A 20,210-nucleotide genomic window follows, 5' to 3' on the forward strand; every position below is an offset into this window, starting at 1 on the left:
AATTTTTTTTTCGTGTAAAAGTGGGGTCGAAGAATGTGAATTAACCAACATGTCAGATCGAGCTCTTTCAACATGTCAGAGAGATCACTTTCATTAATAAAATTAAAGAAAAAAAAGTTCTCCAAATAATTAATCTACAGTCTTTATAGAGACACAAATCAGATTTGTTTTTTTATTAAAAACTCATTATTATGAGAGCGATGGGAAAAATAATAAAATGTGTGCAAATGTCTCGACGATATCGTAAGAATGCGAATTAATTAACGTGTCAGATCGATCAAAGAAGTCTTTCGTTAATAAAAAAAAAATTCTCCAGTTAATTTACAGTTTTTAGAGACTAAATCAGATTCGTCCTTTTATTAAAAACTCATTGTTAGCATGAAAACGATAGGAAATATAATAAATTGGATACGCATCGTCTCAACAATAATATCAAGTGGATATTTCAGAAATAGATGGAGTTTTACAATTTTTTTTATCGTAAGAATGAAAAAAGTCATATGACCTTCGTATGACGTAGGAAATGCTTTCTTTTCGAGTTAATTATAATAAATTTTTTTTGTTTGCGACAAAATTTAACTTTATTAAAGAAATTGTTGGAAATGATTTCATTCCGACATCTGTCGAAGACGTGTCAAAATTTCTCGAGTATTTCGAAGTTTATAACGCGAAGTGATTTTGGAGTACTTTCACAAGAGTATCATAAACTCTCGAGAGTCTCTTGAAATGTCTCTCTAAATACAAATTCAGAAGACATAAATGTGAGAAAGGTGCACTTGATCCTCCTCAGCCAATCTACCGATTTCACAACGAAATTATCATTAAGGGCCACTTGGACCAACTCTGATTAACTTTAATTGACGATTAAACTATATCTTTGTCTCTTTTTAAGAACGTATCTGAAAAGACCCCAAGTATTAAACTCTTAAAGGACGTTTATTTACAAATTAAAAAATAAGTATTTTTTACGAGTATTACGATAATTAAAAAATAAGTATTTTCCATGTTTGCATGATTTTTCTCATCCTTATAACGAATATAAAATGATCATCAAGTTTAACCATTTAAAATATCCTACATATGTATGCATTATACACACATCGTATTATCAATCATTATGTACCATCTATTTCGTACTTGACGTACCTATAATCGTGATATGAATTTCCAATGAGATATATCAATTTGACCAAATGGCATATTCTCGAAAGCACAAGAGCGTGCTATTTTTACCGTTCGATTATTACGTCAAAGATGTATATGTGTATCGCGATGTGTTTTTTTACGAACGAGAGACATTATTGTTACAGCCGTTAATCGCGTGCGTAGTTCATCATTCGCTCGCTCGTTCGTTAGCTCTGACGTAAGAACGCATTGTTCTCACCTAGCGTAACAAACCTCACGTATCTAACGTAAAATACATATACATTTTCTCCCGTTTGTCGGAGCGAAAGGCAGGAAAAACGAGAACGCTAGACCGAGTTGAAGAAAAGAAGAAAAGGAGGAAGAAAAAAGAAGAAGAAGAAGAAGAGCAGCGTTCACCAGTCGGTGAGAGAAGGTGAAGGTGGCTCTCTCACACCGCGATACAAATGTGGAAGAAGGTAACGGCGTGGAAAAGGGGGCCTTGACCGATGCGCGATCATCAGCTATGGACAACGAGCCATCGACGGACGTACCTACTCGATTGATTCAGCCGAGCAGGAATGTCCCCGACCGTTATGTCTCGCGAAGTGAACCGTCTTGTCTGTCTGCGTCCATCGATGGCGAGCTAGAAAGGAAGCGCGACGAAAGTGTTCCGGCCGGGAAGCGAAATTCCTAATCTATATAAATCTGTTCCGGCCGCCGATCTTTGGGATCAGCTGGTCTCCGTCATAGACGCAATCTGACATTCGCTGATCTCTCATAATCGGTGTGCATATAATGTATATACATTAGGGTGGTCGTTAAATGGATGATCATGTTGGATGGTCATAAATCAGCTCCAAATGTAGAAAAAATGATTCTCTAATTTTTTCAGATTTTTATTTTCAGCCCTGAGTCTCCCTGTTTGCACGTGAAATACCTAAAACAAAAGCCCAATGTATCATCAGGACTACCAATACAAGAAAATAAGCTGTATTAAAAAAGAATACAAAAAAAATTATATCTTCAACAAAAAAAAATCAATGGAGAATAATAAATTAATCGATATATTGATTACTCCGTAAAATAATAATTTAAATTTTTTCACTCGATTTGTGTGTAGTATAACACACACAACTCGAGTGAAATACCTCATATACGATGTTTTACTATTTTCACGGCAATGAAACGTATTTCATAAAATGTCGCTATTTTAGACTAGAACTAACTTAAATAAATATTTTTTAAATGAAAAAGAAAATTACGTGCCAACAGGGAGACTCAGGGCTCAAAATAAAAATCTGAAAAAATTAGAGATTTTTTTTTTTCACATTTAAAGCCGATTTACGACTATCCAACATTAAAATTCTGAAAAAACCCATATAAGGACCACCCTAATATACATATATATAGGTATTATATAGTTTGATTATCTTATCTTATTAAGATTATCTTAAATTAGAGGAAGCTCTAATAGGTTCTAAAAAGCTTGATGGCTTTAGAGCTTCCCCTAATTTAAGATAATCGGAAACCGGTTTGGAGAGGAGAGAGGCCACGAAAAATTCTGATAGATATATGTAGATGGCAATAACCTCAAGTACGCACTTTACGCTCTAGGACAGAAACATATGATTTGTATGTCAAGTTGAGTCTTGTATTTTCAATGGTTATGTAAAGTGTTCGAAACTTGTCAGATTTTTTTCCATCTTTCTTAGCTAAAATTTCAAGATAATTTTTTTTCTTAATAAAAATATTGAGAAATATTATTTGTTGCTCTTCTTCAATTTTAAAAATGTTATATCTTTCAATTAAATTAATATTAAAGTAAATTTTCTATTAAAATTAGGCATATCTTGGAAATTTATCGAAGAGAGGCTGATTCTTAATTTACTCGGAAATCATAAATGCCTGAGGAAAAAGATCGATTTCGAATCAACTGAATATAATCTGCCTTGCGACATCTCGCAGTTAATTGGTCCTCTTTGTAAAAATATTCACAAAATATAAAAAAAAAATAAAAACCTGCTTCGAGGAGAGAAGAAGAAGGTGCGCGCAAATACATATATTTTGATAGCCGATGATGATGATAATGATAATGATAATAATAATAATAATAATATGCTTGTGACGGCGAGATAAGCTCGCGCAACAGGTCTCCGAGCGCATTTTACGGAAGTCGCGCGCGGTTGCGTAACGCCAAGTGTCACGCTTCCTTGATGACGTTGTGGAAAAAACAAGTTAAAAACAAAAAAAGAATAATGATAAATATATATCGCCCGTCGAAAGGAAGAGTCTCTTCTCTAATGAAACGAACGACCCCGCGTGTCGCACGATAAGAGAATTACGAGATTGGAAATATATACCCTCGCGACTCGGGTGGAAGACGTAGACATCCTCGAGAAGGAGGTATAGAAGGAACCAACTTCCTTTCTTCTTTTTTCTCGTGGACCAGTTTTCGTGCCGAGGAAGGTTTTTTTCATTTTTCGGCCGGGTAATCGGCCGGGCGCATTTTCGGAGCAAGAAGAACGGTAGGAGAGAGAGCAGGTGGAAGAGCGGTTCTGATTCTGGAGCAGAAACAGGTTTGGTGGGAGCCGCGAGAGGCTGGTACCCTCGGTACACCGCTGGTAGAAGCACCGTGGCACGTTGTCGTCGCGAGATGTATATTTATTTGCGCGAGTGGCGGGAGACATATAGATGTCAGATTTGCAGACGCAACAGCCAAATACAGCCGGTGGAGGGGGTAGGCTGGCAACGCACAGTGCATTGCCAGCCTACCCTCTCCAAATCGCTGTATTTCGCTGTTGCGTCTGCAACTCTGGCATCTATGGCGGGAGTCCCCCGAGAGGGAAGCCGGTGGGGCCTCTCCTCGCGCGCCGACAAGTGATCGTTTACAGTTATAGTCAGTCCGCATCGGGCGCTCGGCCGGCCCTGATCGTATCGGCGTATATATATATATATATATATATATGTGTATATATATATGCACGCGTTGATAAGGTTCTCTTCGCGTTTTCCTGGCTTTTTCGAAATTTCCCTCCCCCTCCCACCCTCTCTTTTTTTTCGGGAATTTTTCTCGAGTCCAAAACTTCGAGGTGCCAAATAACGAGTGTGATTCTTCCTCTTCTCTCGGATATCTAAGTTTCGTTAGAAGCCGAAATCGAGCTCTCGAGCGACGGTAGTGTGATTTGATAGCGCTTATTGTAATAATAATAAATATACCGGTTGAAAAAAAATATCGGGCCTCTCGAGTGGATTTCAGTGGCGAGGATTTCAATGAGTGTCTTCAAGAGTGCGAAAGGAAAAGTGCAGTAAGAAACGCGAAAAGATTTGCGCTGACGTTGCTGCACGCACTTCTCTCATCTTCGCTTCTCTAACGCGCACGAGGCACTACTGATGGAGAGTAATCGGTCGACGAGGTAAATACTAATTTCCACGAGAGAGAGAGAGAGATAGACTCTCTCTTGCGACGCCAAATATATCGAATAGCGACGAGCGAGCATTTAACATGCGAGTCTGCATTTTTTTTCTCCGAATGCAGCCAAGAATTTGCGAACCGGAACTGTTTTTTTTTTCACGATACGCATAAGAAATGTTATGTTTCTCCAGGAATGTTGTCTAAAAAAAATGTCTACGTGTGTTGTTCCAGTTTTTTATTTTTAAATAGAATATTTGAAAACAAATTTCTCTCTGTAAAATTCTAATATAAATAAATGCGAGAGAGAGAGAGAGAGAGAGAGAGAGAGAGAGAATTTTTGTGTCCTTTTCCGATAACGAGGTTCGAGATTTTTTTTTAGATATTAGAGAAAACTCGAAAGAGAAATTACTTCGATAGCAACACGACGGAAACGATAAATTACAACGTGGCAATCGAAGGTTATCATCGTGCGGCGTTAATTACTTATCGGAGATCGTTCGATTATGTATATGTACGCTTCGTTTCTTTTTTTTTTTTTTTTTTAATTTATATTGCACACTCGCGAGAAATATACGTGTACCTCGAAATTATGGGGAAAAATTGGAAATTCGAATTCGGCTTCTTATACAGCTGTTTACATGTCGCCCTTGACACTTTAGCCGATAAGCTTTTCTTTTCTCATCGCGCTCCGTCAAGTGCTCCGAGTGCTTATATCGCGCGCTGATAATAATAAAAGTAAATTAATATACTCGATAAATTCGTATATAAATAACAATCAAAATGGCGCGCCTGTTTTCAAAGTCTGGTTTCCGTAAAAAAAAAAAAAAAAAATACTTTTGATAAGACCTGAAATTCCTATAATAATTTATGTCACGCTATTATGAACTCGTTATGATAAAATATATATATAAAATAAAGTGTATAATAATAAATATAATATATATAAAATAAAAACTATATATATGTATTATATAGAAATAATATGTTAATAATATTACGATAATTTCTTATGGCGGCGCCATATTATATCGGATACGACTGCGCTATTAAAAAGATAAACGACTTTTGACATCGCAACGCACGTGTTTTCGCGAATTTTTCGATATGAAAATTCATCGCGCGAATTGCATTTCATATCGACATGCGTGGCAAGGAAAAAAAAATATTCGATATATTTCGCTACTTCTCGTTTAAGTACAGGTTGATTTGTCATGCTCGCTGGCAATATAATATGCGGACGTTAACAAAAGTACGAGTTTATGAGTCCGAATGTGCATTTGACACTGCAAGTTTTCACTATTGATTGTGCATTCCCTCGGCGTTTTTTAAATTAACGATTCCAAACGAATAACACATGTCAATCATTGTCCTTTATTTTTTTTTTTTTTTTGCGAGAATCTTCACGTAAATTTTATACACATTCGAAAATTTTGACATAAATTTAAATATTTATCGCGGGTATAATTGAGTCTCAGATATAGAAAAATATTTTGAGAAAACAGATAACATAGAAAAATTAAAATAGAAAAAACACATATACAAATTTTATCCTTTTTTTAAAGCATATTTCGTAATAAAAAAATATACAAAAAAATTGTCATTGAATCATTGCAATCTTTCGAGATAAAAGCTTGAAAAATTGACATACCTATACTAAATTAAGTATTTCGCATGCATAATTGAGTTACACACGTCGAAAATTATTTTCAGAAAATATTAAAATAGAAAAAAAAACACATACAGGTTTCATTCCTTTTTTTAGCATATTTCGGAATAAGAGAGCCTACAAAAAATTTGTCGCAAATATATTAAGTTAACCACACACGTAGAAAATTATCTTCAAAAAAATATTAAAATAGAGAAAAAAACACAGACTTCATAGCATTTTTTAAAAGCATTATTTAGAAAGTGAGCCTACAAAAAATTGAATAATCATTGCAATCGTTCGAGACGAAAGCTTGAAAAAAAATCGAAAGTTCCCAATAATATCAAGCATTATGCAATTCTGCTGCATTACTCAATGTTACTGTTCGTGCGTTTTGTGCGTCGACAGATTTGACGAAATCGTAAATATTTTAGGCGCCATAGTAGGAGAAAGTAGTAGAGCAGAGTAAGAGTTATGCGGTGAAGTTTCGCGTCTCATTTCTAGTTTAAATCATCAGTTCTGCGTCTGACAGTTGGAAATTCTAACATGCAGTGAAACATTTTTCGATATTGAAGAGCAAAGAAAGAGCAAGAAAAACAAGATGTTCCGATTCGATTATCTTGCGCGCGTGTCGATCTTTCTCTCTCTCTATCTCTCTCTCTTCTCATTTCGCTTCACTCGTGTCAACAGAATTCCCGATTTAAAAAAAAAAAACTATATTAATCATGATTTATCATCTGAGGACAGTATTTCAGAATCATTGAGCAAGATTATGCTATTAATATCAGCGTCAGTAATGACGTATAACTGATGACTCCGAAATTCTTTCTTCGTTGCTTTCGATTGAATCGCAATATAATTGCGTTACGCATTTTTAAAAAAATATAGTTCAGCACAAATATCGCTGATCTCAACGATATTTCCTTTTCCTTATTAAAAATTTTTAAGTCTTATAAATTTTGTGAATTTGGCATATTTTTTTAAAAATAATTTTTGAATAATATTTTGTTAAATCGTTTCAATCTTGTATAAGATTGTATCTTCGATATCTGTAGCCAAACGCTTTAGGCATAATTCGATACTTATTTTATTTTATTTATATGTAGAATATTATAAATTATTTTTCAAGAATATATATTCGTTCTTTTTAATAGCTATACTGTTTCTTTCTTTCGATGAGAGAAAAAGAAAACTGTGTGAAAATATATTCTTAATGAATTATTATATAAATTTATAGAATCATAGAAAATGCGATTTTTTTATAGGAAGATTAGAAAATACATTTTTTTCTATTCTTTCTATAAATAAAAAAGAACAAATATGCAAGAAATTAATTCTTTCTCTCTCGTCGAGAGAAACTGTACAAGAAGCTATTAAAAAAGAATAAATACATATTTTTAATAAGTTATTATAAATTTGCATATATCTGTTCTCTTTATTTATTTATAGAAAAAATAGAAAAAAAAACATCGCGTCACACGTATATATTTGCATAGAAAGTGCCTTGCATTGCAACTAGTATAAGTTTCTTGAAGATGATGCGATATGTTACAGAGGGACCGAGCTGTGATTTTGATCAGGATAATGCGAAGCCTGGATAGGCTATCGGGTAGCGACCAAGACTGCGGTGATCGGGAAATGTACATCGACCTGGACGACGCCTCCGTCGACTCGCTTACCGGCAAACGTAGTCGCCATCATGTCGTTGGCGCGGAGGTATCATTCTCTCTCTCTCTTTTTTCTCTACTTTTCTATTAAACTTTCGCAATCTCACTCGACGAGACTTTTAAATAAAAAAATATTTTATTCGTAATAATAAATTGAAAAAGTTCTAATATATAAATGCAAAATTAGATATAAAAAGGATTAATACACTGAAAGAATTTTCTCTTAGAATTTATCCTGAAAATCATGGTAATTGTGGGACAATATGGTACATATGGAAAGAATTTTATGAGAATTTCTCTGATTAATATTTATCATGATAAAAATAATAATATCAATCACAATAAAATAAACATGTTTGATTAATTTTACTAAGCTGCATAGTAAAATTAATCAAACATATTTTATATTTTATATTTTATTGTAATAGATATTATTTTTATTTTGATAAATATATTAATCAAAGAAATATTCTCATAAAATTCTTTCCATACCATATTGTCCCATGATTTTCAGAGTAAATTCTAAGAGAAAATTCTCTCTGTGTAAGCAAGGCGCACAAATTTGTTTTTAAATTCTTCTCTAATTATTTTGAAACTAATTAGAGAAGAATTCAAGAAATCAAAATAATTAGAGAAGAATTTAAAAATAAAATTGCGCCTGGTTCTTATAAACCTTCTCCATACCTGATTTTGATGCAGATATTAGGCGCAATAAATTTATTTTTAAATTCTTCTGTAATTATTTTGAAACTAATTAGAGAAGATTCAAGAAATCAACATAATTAGAGAAGAATTTAAAGGCAAATTTGTTAGAACTGGCTCTTATTAGTTCTTTTCAACATCAATTTTATTCAATTCGCCAAAAAAGAACATATATTTTTTTTTATTCTTTCATATTTACCAATCGAAATTTTCCATATATACTTTCATACAAGTCATGCGTTTATAATGCGGTACAAAATAAGTTAATTACGTCGCGAATTACGATGAATAGATAATACAAATCAGATCCAGAGACCGCGCGGGACAACATCTCATTATCGACGACTGAAATTGAGTAAATAATCCTTTTATCATCGTTATGCAGCGGCGAAAGAAATTGCTGACATTTTATCTATCGAGTTTTATCGCTCAGACAAACATCTGCGAAGTGCGTTGCTGCGTGTATGAGGGGAGGAATCAAATATACATATATATATATATATATATATATATATTTCTTGCAAAAAATAGCGCGACAAAATCTCTTTATTTATAGATTAGATTAGGAAGAAAAGCTATTATGTAATACGTTATCGCGAGTTTAATATTAATATAATGCTCTTTTACTTACATTGACATTTTATTCGAATATAGGCGAGTTTATGAATGTCTTTTGAAATATATTCATACGAGTTATTTTTTTAAAAGATATATACTGTTAATTTTTTTAATGCATGACCAAACAAATTATTATTCAGTATTTATAAAGTTGCATATGCATGACCAAACAAATTATTATTCAGTTATTATAAAGTTGCATATGCATGAAAGCATGTTATGTATTTTGCAATATTACGTGTCATAATGTTACATATTATAAAGTATATATATATACAAATATTACATATACATACATATTAGTATAAAATTTAAAAAAATATATAAGATATATATAAGCACATGTGGTCTTCTCTGTTTCAATGTTTTCAAAAACAAATTATTATTTTCTGGAAAGTAGAGATATTCGTCCTTGCCACAGTTTGAAAATTTGTGTTTTCTTGTTAGAAACGGTCCCCGTTAAAATTTTTGTGTTAAATATTTAACACATTCATGTGTTAAATTAACATATTGCTGTTGTGTTAATTGAACTCAAATGTTAAATTATTAAAATAACTGAAAAAAAGTGTAAAAATAACACAATGTGTATTTACTTTTAATTTTACACAATAAATATGTTCGATATTATTAGTGACAAGATTTATCTGTTAAAATTTACAGAAAAAAATGTTAATTTTACTTTATAATATAAGTGGGGATGATAAAATGTAAAATTAACAATTTTTTTAGTTAATTTTTACATTAAAACTATGTTAATTTAACACAAAATTTATTTTCAGTTTACTTGAAGTTTGCATTTATTTTATGTTAAAATATTAACACAATATTCGTGTCATCATTTAACATATCCGTATTATGTTAAATTAACACAAAAATTTCTGTGGACCGTTTGGGACATGTGATATTTGTTAAATTTAACACAAATTTTTCAACTGTGTGTTTATATCCACGAGAATATAATAATATATGTAAAAATACTTAAAAAATAAAAATATTTAAAGAAAAACATTCATAACAATAAAGTATATAAATATTTAGAAAAATTATATTCTCACAGTCATAAAAGTCAATGTCAAAAATAGGAGAGCGACAGCAGCGGAAGCGAGAGGAGTCCGAAGCAGGCAAAGAGGAGAAACCGCGGCGGCGCGCCGCCGACCACGAGGAGACGGAAAAGCGGAATTTCCGCTCGCGAGAGGAACCTGAGGAGGCTCGAGAGTAACGAGAGAGAAAGAATGAGAATGCACTCGCTTAACGACGCTTTCGAGGTAACAATTTGGGAACGAAAATAATATTTGATTAATTCTTATCGTATAAAAACCTGTAAAACTGAGTAAATATTAAAAAAAAAAAAAAAAAAAAAAGAGAAATTTTATATCCCACATTTTGGTAAAAAAATATTTTAGCAAATATATTTTTTAAATTATAATTTTGTAAAGTATATTCTCTCCTTTTTTCTATCCTTCTGCACTGAGAAAAAAATACTGTTGAATCAACAACATTTTTGTAGTTAAATTTTATTTTATTAATTCAATGATATTATTAATCTAATCAAATACTGACGTATTTGATTAGATTAATAATATCATTGAATTAATAAAATAAAATTTAACTACAAAAATGTTGATATACAGTATTTTTTTCTCAGTGTGATAATTAAAGGAAGACGATCCGTTTGTCGACTCGATCGCGTGTATTATTAGATGAAATGTTGTTGATCAACGTTGAATGTTAACGAAGATAAAGAACGAAGTGTGGAGAAATCGTTGTGTGTAGAAAATAAATGATGACAAGTCACGTCTGTACAAATCGATGTAGAGTCTGTCCGTTTCTATTGACCGATCATATAACAGCGTCATTAAAATTCTATCAACTCTTTGCGGGGAATCAACATATTCGATTAGAATATTAGAAATTGCAATCCGGCGCCGAATATATTATAATATTTACCGCGAATTTATATACGTCTCGATATAATAATAATTGATAGATCTTCGATTCACTTCTCCCGTATCGTGTAATTTCCAGCAATTACGCGAGGTAATACCACACGTGAAAATGGAGAGGAAGCTCAGCAAGATCGAAACGCTCACGCTGGCAAAAAATTACATAATGGCACTGACGAATGTCATATGTGAGATGCGCGGCGAGGAGCAACCGTACACGTGAGTATCGTTTTAAATTATTTTTTAAAACACGAGCAATAGTTGCGAAATATTCATCTGACACATGTATATATATAAAAGTCAATTAAAATTAATATAAATAAATAAAAAGAAGGTGAACTGGATGTATTTAAGTTTGTTCGGAGGTTTTTTTAAACTAGAAAAATAAAATCAAGTAAAAATAAATAAACGAGAGGTGTCTCACTCATCAAAAATTTGTACATGTATTGCGAATTACCGAGAATTCTAAGTAATTCTACGTAATGCGTCGTATAATTCTAAGTAATGTGACGAAATATGTGTAATTATGTTAATTCTTTTTTTAAAATAAAATACAATATTTATAAATATTAGTACTGTTTAATTTTTAGTAAGAAAAATGTATTTAAAATGATTATAAAGAGAGATAAAATGTTAAGAAAAATTAATTTGTGAGATTTTTGTAAATCATATAGTACACAGTTGAAAAATTTGTGTTAAATTTAACAAATATCACATGTCCCAAACGGTCCACAAAAATTTTTGTGTTAATTTAACATAATATGGATATGTTAAATAGTGACACGAATATTGTGTTAATATTTCAACATAAAATAAATGCAAACTTCAAGTAAACTAAAAATTAACTAAAAAAATTGTTAATTTAACATTTTATCATCCCTACTTAAATTATAAAGTAAAATTAACATTTTTCTCCTGTAAATTTTAACAAATAAATCTTGTCACTAATAGTACGGAACATATTTATTGTGTAATATTAAAAATAGATGCACATTGTGTTATTTTTACACTTTTTTTTTGTTGTTTTAATATTTTAACATTTGAGTTCAATTAACACAACAGTAATATGTTAAATTAACACATGAATGTGTTAAATATTTAACACAAAAATTTTAACGAGGACCGTTTTTAACAAGAAAACACAAATTTTCCAACTGTGTATCAATGTATTATACAAAAAAATTTTTAATTAATACTTGTTTTAAATTAATATTGCAAATATTTAGTTGAAACATCTAAATTAAAATATTATATTATAATAAAGATATAACAAAAAGTTACGTGTTCCCAATTATAAGTTTAAAAAAATGTCTTATTGTTTTAAACTTCGTGATTAAAAAATTCAGAAATTTTTAAAAATTAACTTAAGGCTCCTGGTACCTTGACGACCATGTCGGAATCGTGACGTCAGAGGCGAGAAAACACACGCTAAAAATTTTTAGATGCCATTTCTAAATAAAAACATATTTGCATAAAATAACACTTAAGATCTCTTTAATACTCTTGTAAAAAACGCCGAAAACTATCCTTTTCCCTTTATAATCAATCAACAGCTGTAAAATGTAATATTATGAGGCCCAGTCCGTCTGGTCTTTGCACATGCGCAGTCATTCCGCATGTCAAAGTCTGATATCTCGATCATTTTACGGTTGTTGATTGACTGTCAAGGGAAAAGAATAGTTTTCGGCGTTTTTTACAAGTATATTAAAGAGATCTTAAGTGTTATTTTATGCAAATATGTTTTTATTTAGAAATGGCATCTAAAAAATCTCAACGTGTTATTTCTCGCCTCTGACGTCACGATTCCAATATGGCCGCGGTGAGCACCCAAGAGCCTTAAAAAACCATTTTTAATAAAAATTTCTTTTATATAAACTTGAACACACACAAAATACAAATAAAATTATATTAAATCTGAACAAATTAAATGTCAAATATTAATGATTTCATAAATTATAATATTTGGTAAAATATATATTTAAAAAACGTCATAAAAACATTATTTTTACTTTTTAAGACGTTTTAATTTTGTCTGGGTTATTATTGTTTTATGCTTGTAAATCAATGCGAAGTAATGCGTAATTTCAGAAAAAATGTATATATGTATTGCGACAGTGAGACACTCCTCGTATTCAAGTTTGTTTCAAGTTTTTTAAAATTATTTAATATATTTTTAATGAAAAAACAATCGCTTCTTCAGGTTTGTCGACGGCGAATGCGGTTCTAGCAGCGGCGATAGTACTGGCCAATTAGAATTAAGCGGAGGCGAACAACCTGACGAATCGTCGCCCGCATCGATCCACGAAACCAACAACAACAGCCTACTTCACGAGGATCTAGAACGCAGGATCTAAGGAAATTCGATCTTAAGCGACAATCTGTGTCGAGACATGTGTTACATATATACACACAGACTCTGTGATAAACTATCATATATTAGTGCCTTTCGTAAGGATTAGCAATCCGCGACGATTCGCTCATTATCTTCGCCATGAATCTTCGTAGATCGTTATTGTACGGTGTTTTGAAAAATTCCGCGCATGAAGATGATCAAACACGATTCCACGGATGCACGTAACGAGAAGAGACGCAAGATCAAGATAGAAAAAAACGAGAAACAAATAGAATGTATATAGAGACAAGACAGGAAAAGATTAATATCTATATGCGTCTTGTCGGCAAAAAATCAGAATACACGAAACAAGAAATACACACATAAAAAAAAAAAGTATATATATGTGTATATATATACTTTTCTCTGCGCTCGAATTCATCGTAATTAAAGTCACTAGATTTATAAAGTACCGCAATTGTAACGAAATTTGCCGCCATTTTGGCACCACGCTAAACGGCAATTTCGAACTTATATATTTGTTTGAAATGTATTTCTTTTATAAATCTAGTGACTTAATTGTTTTATCCTTTTCTCTGCTGCTTTGCTCTATTGATTTTTATTTAATTAATTAATCGTCGTACAACATCGTGTAATCATTACGCGGTTTAATTATTCTCGATTAAATTATTTAAATTTAAATAAAAGAATGGTTCAGAATCGCGAAAAATTTCCTCTTCGCATTTTTATCGTGTCCTTTTGTCGTTTTATCGTTCGATGTTATTTCTGCTGAATATAAAATTTTTCAAAGTATAAAAAAACAAAAGTTTTCGTTTAAAGGGTGAATTTTCTTTCGCCACACGCTTCCTAATGGAAAGTAATATTTGTTAATTTCTTTCTATTTTTTTTCTTTCATTTGAGGGGATTTTTTTGCAGTTGCAATCTCTGGTCTACAACTTGTCTAATAAATTTTAATGGAATGTATAATGTTATGGTTCATAAGAGTTAACTTTGTCACAAGTACAATATTTGTTTCTTCTTTGCTAATGTTTTCGATATGCAAGCTTGCATCTATTTACATGTTCACCATATATTTATTTTTTAATTTTTTAATTTTTTTTTATTTCTGTCTAGTCTCGGGTTTCTTTTCATTGCAATAATGTGTGTTCAGGTATAGATACACGTGTTTCGCTGTACATATAGAGAAAACACATTATACATCGAAAACATATTCAGAAAATATTTATATCGTACGGCGAAAATGAAACATACATGGTTGTGTAAATTCATATTGCGATTTTCTTCTGATTAATTTTAAATTGTCATTAATTTATTCTTTTATCAATGTTTTATCTCCTTCAATCTAGCACAAGATATATATCGGCTATTATTATCACGATTATTATTATTATTATCATATTATTACTACACTGTTTTCGCTACTAATACTACCTTGTTACTATTATTATTATTTTTTTTCATTATTCTTACTATTGCTACTGCTGTACTAAAATTATCACTCCTATTATTAATTCCTACTATTATTACTGCTATACCACTACATTCCTACATAATACACTATATGATTGTTAGATATTATTTCTCTTTTAATATTTTATAATTCCAATAATTCTATTATTTTTTATAGAATATATCTTTCGGAAGATTATTATTATTATTTCTGTTATTTTATTATTATATTATTATCATTGTTATTTTATTAAGTTAATAACACGTTACTTTAATGTTTCATTTAGCAGTAATGTCATCTATCGCAACGTGCATTTTGCTCACATTGTTCCGTCCGCAGAAATTATGAAAAAAATAAACCCTGTGTATTTTAATACGTAAATAATCGATAGTTGCAGTGCCTTTGCGATCGATATTAATCGACCAATAATTGCACATTTATAATTTTTAGCACACACCGACCATCAATTATATATCTACCGATTTTATTTTTTAAATTATAATTTTGTAAATTATAATTAGTGATTATATTCATCTTTGGCGAATTATTCATCAATTACGAACATAATTGACAAGTGTAAAATTCAATCAAACAGCGAGTTAATTATAAATTTTCCACTCGCATATCTGTTTAGGAAATACGGAATATGTATATAAATAACTTTTCCATAAAGATATATGAATCTTATTTACGAAGCATAATGATAATGTGATAAGGCTATAAGCAGGATCAGCCAAACTAACAGATAACGGCTATGCTAAAACGTTAGTTGTGCATTTTCAGCAAATCGAATGCGACTATATAGTTATATATTAGTTAACTGTCATAAGTTTCACGCGAATACGCAATAATACGCGTTATTGTCATACAAGTATATAGTCTTATTACATTAGATTGCGATTAATTTTCTTTTTAGTCACAATTTTATGCGCCTTGAAGCCGTAAAGTCATACATCAATATAGTCTATTATCACTATTATATATAGCGATAGCACTATCATCATATAACTAATTATTATAGCGTTGTTATTGTCATTATCATTGTCATTGTGATGGTCATTGCCATGGTCATTTTCACGTAAAGTCATTATCATTAATATATATTTGATTATAATTATATTATTGATATTATTATCAAGTAAAATGTACCGTTGTAATTCGTACGTACGCATTCAAACGGCACCATTTGTATAATTGTGCGTATGAATCATTTTCCGTAAGCGTTAGGTAATAAGAGTGATTAGGATTTAATTGTATCCTCCCACTATTTTTACATAATTAAACTTAAGTCGGCTTTGATGTTTACAAAAAACAATCCTATCATAGAAGATTGCGCAACTTTTATCATATGTGACATTTTGCATGTAAATATATTGTACGCGTTGTGTTTTAAGAATTTTACACAACAATATACAAGGTGATTCACCGAAAATGTTGCTCATCTATATTAATTTTTTTTTTCCTAAATGCCTTAGGTAGAAATTATTCAGTAAAAAAAAAAAAAAATATGATAACGGACTAACAAAAGCTAAGATACAAAAAATTGTCTTCAATTATCCAAATAATACATTTCGCATCATATAGTAAAATGCAGATCGAGTTATAACATTACTAGTATAATAATTATAAAATTGAATTAAAGGTATTTGGACATGTCAAAACGCATGATTTTTCAATTTTGCATATACATATATTTTTCCGAGTTCTATGCAAATTTTATAATCGAATTACAAAATTGGCATAAAATAAATATATATGCAAAATTGACAAATCATGCGTTTTGACATCCAAGAGCCTTGAATTCAATTTATTAAGCCTCTCATCGATTCCAACTCACAAACACAATAGTTTGAAATCATTTTTCAAATGTTCAAACAGATTACAAAAAGATTTTCATTAAAAATACGTTAGGAAATTAAAAGAATACGAACAATATACATACAAAAAGGACGTAAGATATAAAAAATTTGCAAAAAGATCAGAGACATCGAAAACGCAACAATTAGATGGATATACCTATAATTATAATTATAAGTTAAAATTATAAATATGACCCAAATGTTCTTTCCGTTAAAAAAATGTGATGTTATGAGTAAATAAAACACAATTATAGAGAGAGATATATGTATATATATATATAACCGCCAACAAACATAAAGAGAGAAATGACGTAACGAGCGTGGAGATTTTTAATTTTAGACAAATTTTCCACAATCGTTAAATATATACATGATGTAAGCATTCATATCACTTTAAAGTAAAGATTAAGATTGTTTTTGTCGTTTAAATAACATTTCCGACAATCTCTTATCTAAAATAAGCTCCCCTGTGGAACGAAGTAGAAATCTTGTATGGGGAACTCATTCTGTGGGTCGAAAATGTTATTCATTAAATAATAAAAAAACAATCTTAATCTACAAAACGATACTAAACGTTTATACCATGTAATGCTCTGTTCAATCACTTACAAATAATTTCAAATTATTGTTTTTAAATTTCATTTCCTAACAGCTGGAATATAATTATTAAGAGTCTTTGAAGATCAGAATGCGTGATATTTTATATTTTGTGTATTTTTTATGCGTAAGCTTATAACTTGATCTGCATTTCATTATATAATATGTATTATTTTTTTAATTTTAACAGTTACTGACGATTCTATTCATATTTTAAATAAAGAGAAAGTTATATGTCATCAAAAGAATTATATTATGATAAAATCAGTTTTTCATCGCTATTTATTTTCGAGATTTCTTTAAGTGAAACTTGATATGAAATTAATAAGATAAAAACTTAATAGAATAGAATAGATAGTATTTTCTATCATAATACATTTACAAAAAAAAAAATAGAAAATTTTAATAACAAGAGCTGAAAAATCAGAAAAATAATATTCTTTCATCAATTTATTCTTCTTTTACATAACATTTTATATTGCACAATCTCGAGAGGAACATACACGCGACATTTAATTGCTCTTGATGGTGTGTACGATAATGGCGATAATTAAAACGAATAATGTTCCTAACAGTCCAAGCACGAGCGCCATAAGAACTGTATCGATCGACAACCAAGAATCTTCCTCTCGAGTCCAGATAATAGATTCAGTTGTTGTTGTAAACAAGCTGTAAGCGAAATGGAACGAGCTCACGTAATTAACGTCTTTCTAATCTTATATTTTTTTATTAAGGCTCCTGGCTCCTTTCCGACCATGTCGAAATCGTGACGTCAGAGGCGAGAAAACACACGCTAAAAATTTTTTAGATGCCATATTTCTAAATAAAAACATATTTGCATAAAATAACACTTAAGATCTCTTTAATACACTTGTAAAAAACGCCGAAAACTATCCTTTTCCCTTTATAATCAATCAACAGCTGTAAAATGTAATATTATGAAGCCCAGTCCGTCTGGTCTTTGCACATGCGCAGTCATTCCGCATGTCAAAGTCTGATATCTCGATCATTTTACAGATGTTGATTGATTATAAAGGGAAAAGGATAGTTTTCGGAGGTTTTTAAGAGTGTGCTAAAGCCATCTGAAGTGCTGTTTAATCGAAATATCTTTTCATTAAAAAATGGCATCTAAGAATTTACAGCGTGTGCTTTCTCGCCTCTGACGTCACAATCCAATATGGCCGCGGTGAGCACCCAGGAGCCTTAAGAAATAGATATAGTGGGATAAAAAGAATCGAAATAAAAGAAGACTAAAGAATACTTGACACATTTTAAATAAATTCGGAATCTCGAAAGAAAGGATAAGGTTGTTAACCTTTTATATAAAAAAAAAAGTTACTTTAAAAATATAATTCTAAAATATTTTCAAAAAGTATAATCTCTCTTTTATCTTGTCTTTACGAGATTTTTATGTATAGAAGGTATATGTAGATCAGGGTATCCCAGACACAAAAAGGCCAAAAGACATCTTAAACCAAAAAAAAACGATAAGATCTTCTTTAAATCAGTTTTTTAGACACGTCTTTTAGGCAAATGTGATGTCTGGGTAGCCTTTGCATTAAAAAAGAAACAGCACAGAGGGGTCAAGGTAAAGAGATTAGATTACAGAGCTAGGCAATATATTTCAAGTACATGTTTATCGCGCATAAGAGAGTAGAGACTTATTTAAACATTTATTTATATTTTAAATATGTTTGTATGCGCATTTTACAAGAAAACGCTTTCTCTCGTGTGACGTCTGATAATTAAATCGTGATCTTCACATAAATCATTTTATCTGCGTTTAAATGTACTTCCTCCTTCGCCTTCCTTTATATCTTACAATGAAGATAAGTATACTTTTCGCGTATTATTCCGTACATGAAGTATATCTCGCACAGCTCTGAATGAACCTAATTAATGAATGCCAACGTGCTGGTTTCCACTTCTTCGTCGCCAAGACCCTCGAAGGTCGGCGCGATAGCATCGTCCAAATCCTTTCCCAGCTGTTTGAAGGCGGTTTTGCCGAGCCAGTCGGCGAGATCGTTGCGATTCAGTTGCCGAAGACGATGCGCTATCGCAGCGTGCGTTTTTCCTCTACCTTCCCCGGGAAAGCTGTTCCAATGCAGCAATTGGCGCAGACACGAAATCTCCTCGTCTACCTTGCGCTCTTTCATTCGCGGAAATAATCGAGCGTTAGATATTTTTGATACGCAAATATTTAATTAAATATAATATTAATTAAATATTATTTAATTTACTATTATTATTATTTAACTAAACATTATTTAATAATATTTAGTTATATAATATATTTAATAATAATAATACTTAATAATAATATTTTATTGTATATTTAATTAAATATTTATGTAAATTTAGATTTGAAATTTAATTAAATATTATTTTAAATTTAAGTAAATTTAAATTTAAATAAACTTATTTATTTAAATTTAAATTTAATTTTCAATTTACTTAAATATTATTTAATTAAAATGTTAATTAATAAACAAATTGAGAATTTTTAAGGCTTTGAAATACGAATGATTCAGAGGAGAGGAAAGATGCAAACCAGCCGCGGCCAAGTTCTTCGGCAAATCGTAAGTCGTGTAATGAAGAGCGGCGATCAATCGCCGACACTCGAATGGATCGAGTCGGGCCGCGAGATACTCCAATTCGCTGAGATTCACGTCTATCGTGGCGCGAATTCTCGAACCGAAAATTGTCGCAGCGATTACAACGTAAATAGTTGGCATTTTTCTTCAAACGGGAGGTTAGAAAGAGAGAAGCGCGAATGAAAACAAAAAAAAATCGTCATTTTGTTATATCGAGATTCCTTTTTAAGATTTTTTCCCCCAAA

The 20,210-nt window shown here is 31.0% G+C and overlaps 2 protein-coding genes across 3 annotated transcripts; one reads left to right on the forward strand and one right to left on the reverse strand.

Moving 5' to 3' along the window:
* Nucleotides 1–3,955: 3,955 nt before the first annotated feature.
* LOC145933606 (uncharacterized) lies at nucleotides 3,956–16,999 on the forward strand. Of its 2 annotated transcripts, none has more exons than XM_083033451.1 (5): nucleotides 3,956–4,538; nucleotides 7,718–7,898; nucleotides 10,252–10,434; nucleotides 11,195–11,331; nucleotides 13,313–16,999. In XM_083033451.1, exons 2-5 carry the CDS (start codon nucleotides 7,728–7,730, stop codon nucleotides 13,464–13,466), a joined length of 645 nt encoding a protein of 214 aa, XP_082889577.1. In that variant the 5' UTR covers nucleotides 3,956–4,538; nucleotides 7,718–7,727; the 3' UTR covers nucleotides 13,467–16,999. The 2 variants fall into 2 exon arrangements, with proteins under 2 accessions (XP_082889577.1, XP_082889578.1); XM_083033452.1 differs by having other exon boundaries at nucleotides 3,962–4,538; nucleotides 7,737–7,898; nucleotides 13,313–16,997.
* Nucleotides 17,000–18,777: 1,778 nt separating this feature from the next.
* Nucleotides 18,778–20,108, reverse strand: LOC145933991 (uncharacterized). The gene is made up of 2 exons (XM_083034103.1): nucleotides 19,923–20,108; nucleotides 18,778–19,520 (listed from the first exon to the last, which is right to left on the reverse strand). The coding sequence occupies exons 1-2, from the start codon at nucleotides 20,104–20,106 to the stop codon at nucleotides 19,264–19,266; spliced, it is 441 nt and encodes a 146-aa protein (XP_082890229.1). The 5' UTR covers nucleotides 20,107–20,108; the 3' UTR covers nucleotides 18,778–19,263.
* Nucleotides 20,109–20,210: the final 102 nt, after the last annotated feature.

The sequence above is a fragment of the Prenolepis imparis genome, unplaced genomic scaffold (assembly GCF_030444845.1).
Source record: "Prenolepis imparis isolate NDT839.2.m4 unplaced genomic scaffold, iyPreImpa1.0 SCAF_3, whole genome shotgun sequence".
Taxonomy (NCBI): domain Eukaryota; kingdom Metazoa; phylum Arthropoda; class Insecta; order Hymenoptera; family Formicidae; genus Prenolepis; species Prenolepis imparis.

Coding starts and splice junctions, on each gene's coding strand:
- LOC145933606 (XM_083033451.1), top strand. CDS start 7,728: ATGTTACAGAGGGACCGAGCTGTGATTTTGATCAGGATAATGCGAAGC. Junction 7,899..10,251: donor ATCATGTCGTTGGCGCGGAG/GTATCATTCTCT, acceptor TGTCAAAAATAG/GAGAGCGACAGCAGCGGAAG. Junction 10,435..11,194: donor CGCTTAACGACGCTTTCGAG/GTAACAATTTGG, acceptor TGTAATTTCCAG/CAATTACGCGAGGTAATACC.
- LOC145933991 (XM_083034103.1), bottom strand. CDS start 20,106: ATGCCAACTATTTACGTTGTAATCGCTGCGACAATTTTCGGTTCGAGA. Junction 19,521..19,922: donor GAAGAACTTGGCCGCGGCTG/GTTTGCATCTTT, acceptor CGCGAATGAAAG/AGCGCAAGGTAGACGAGGAG.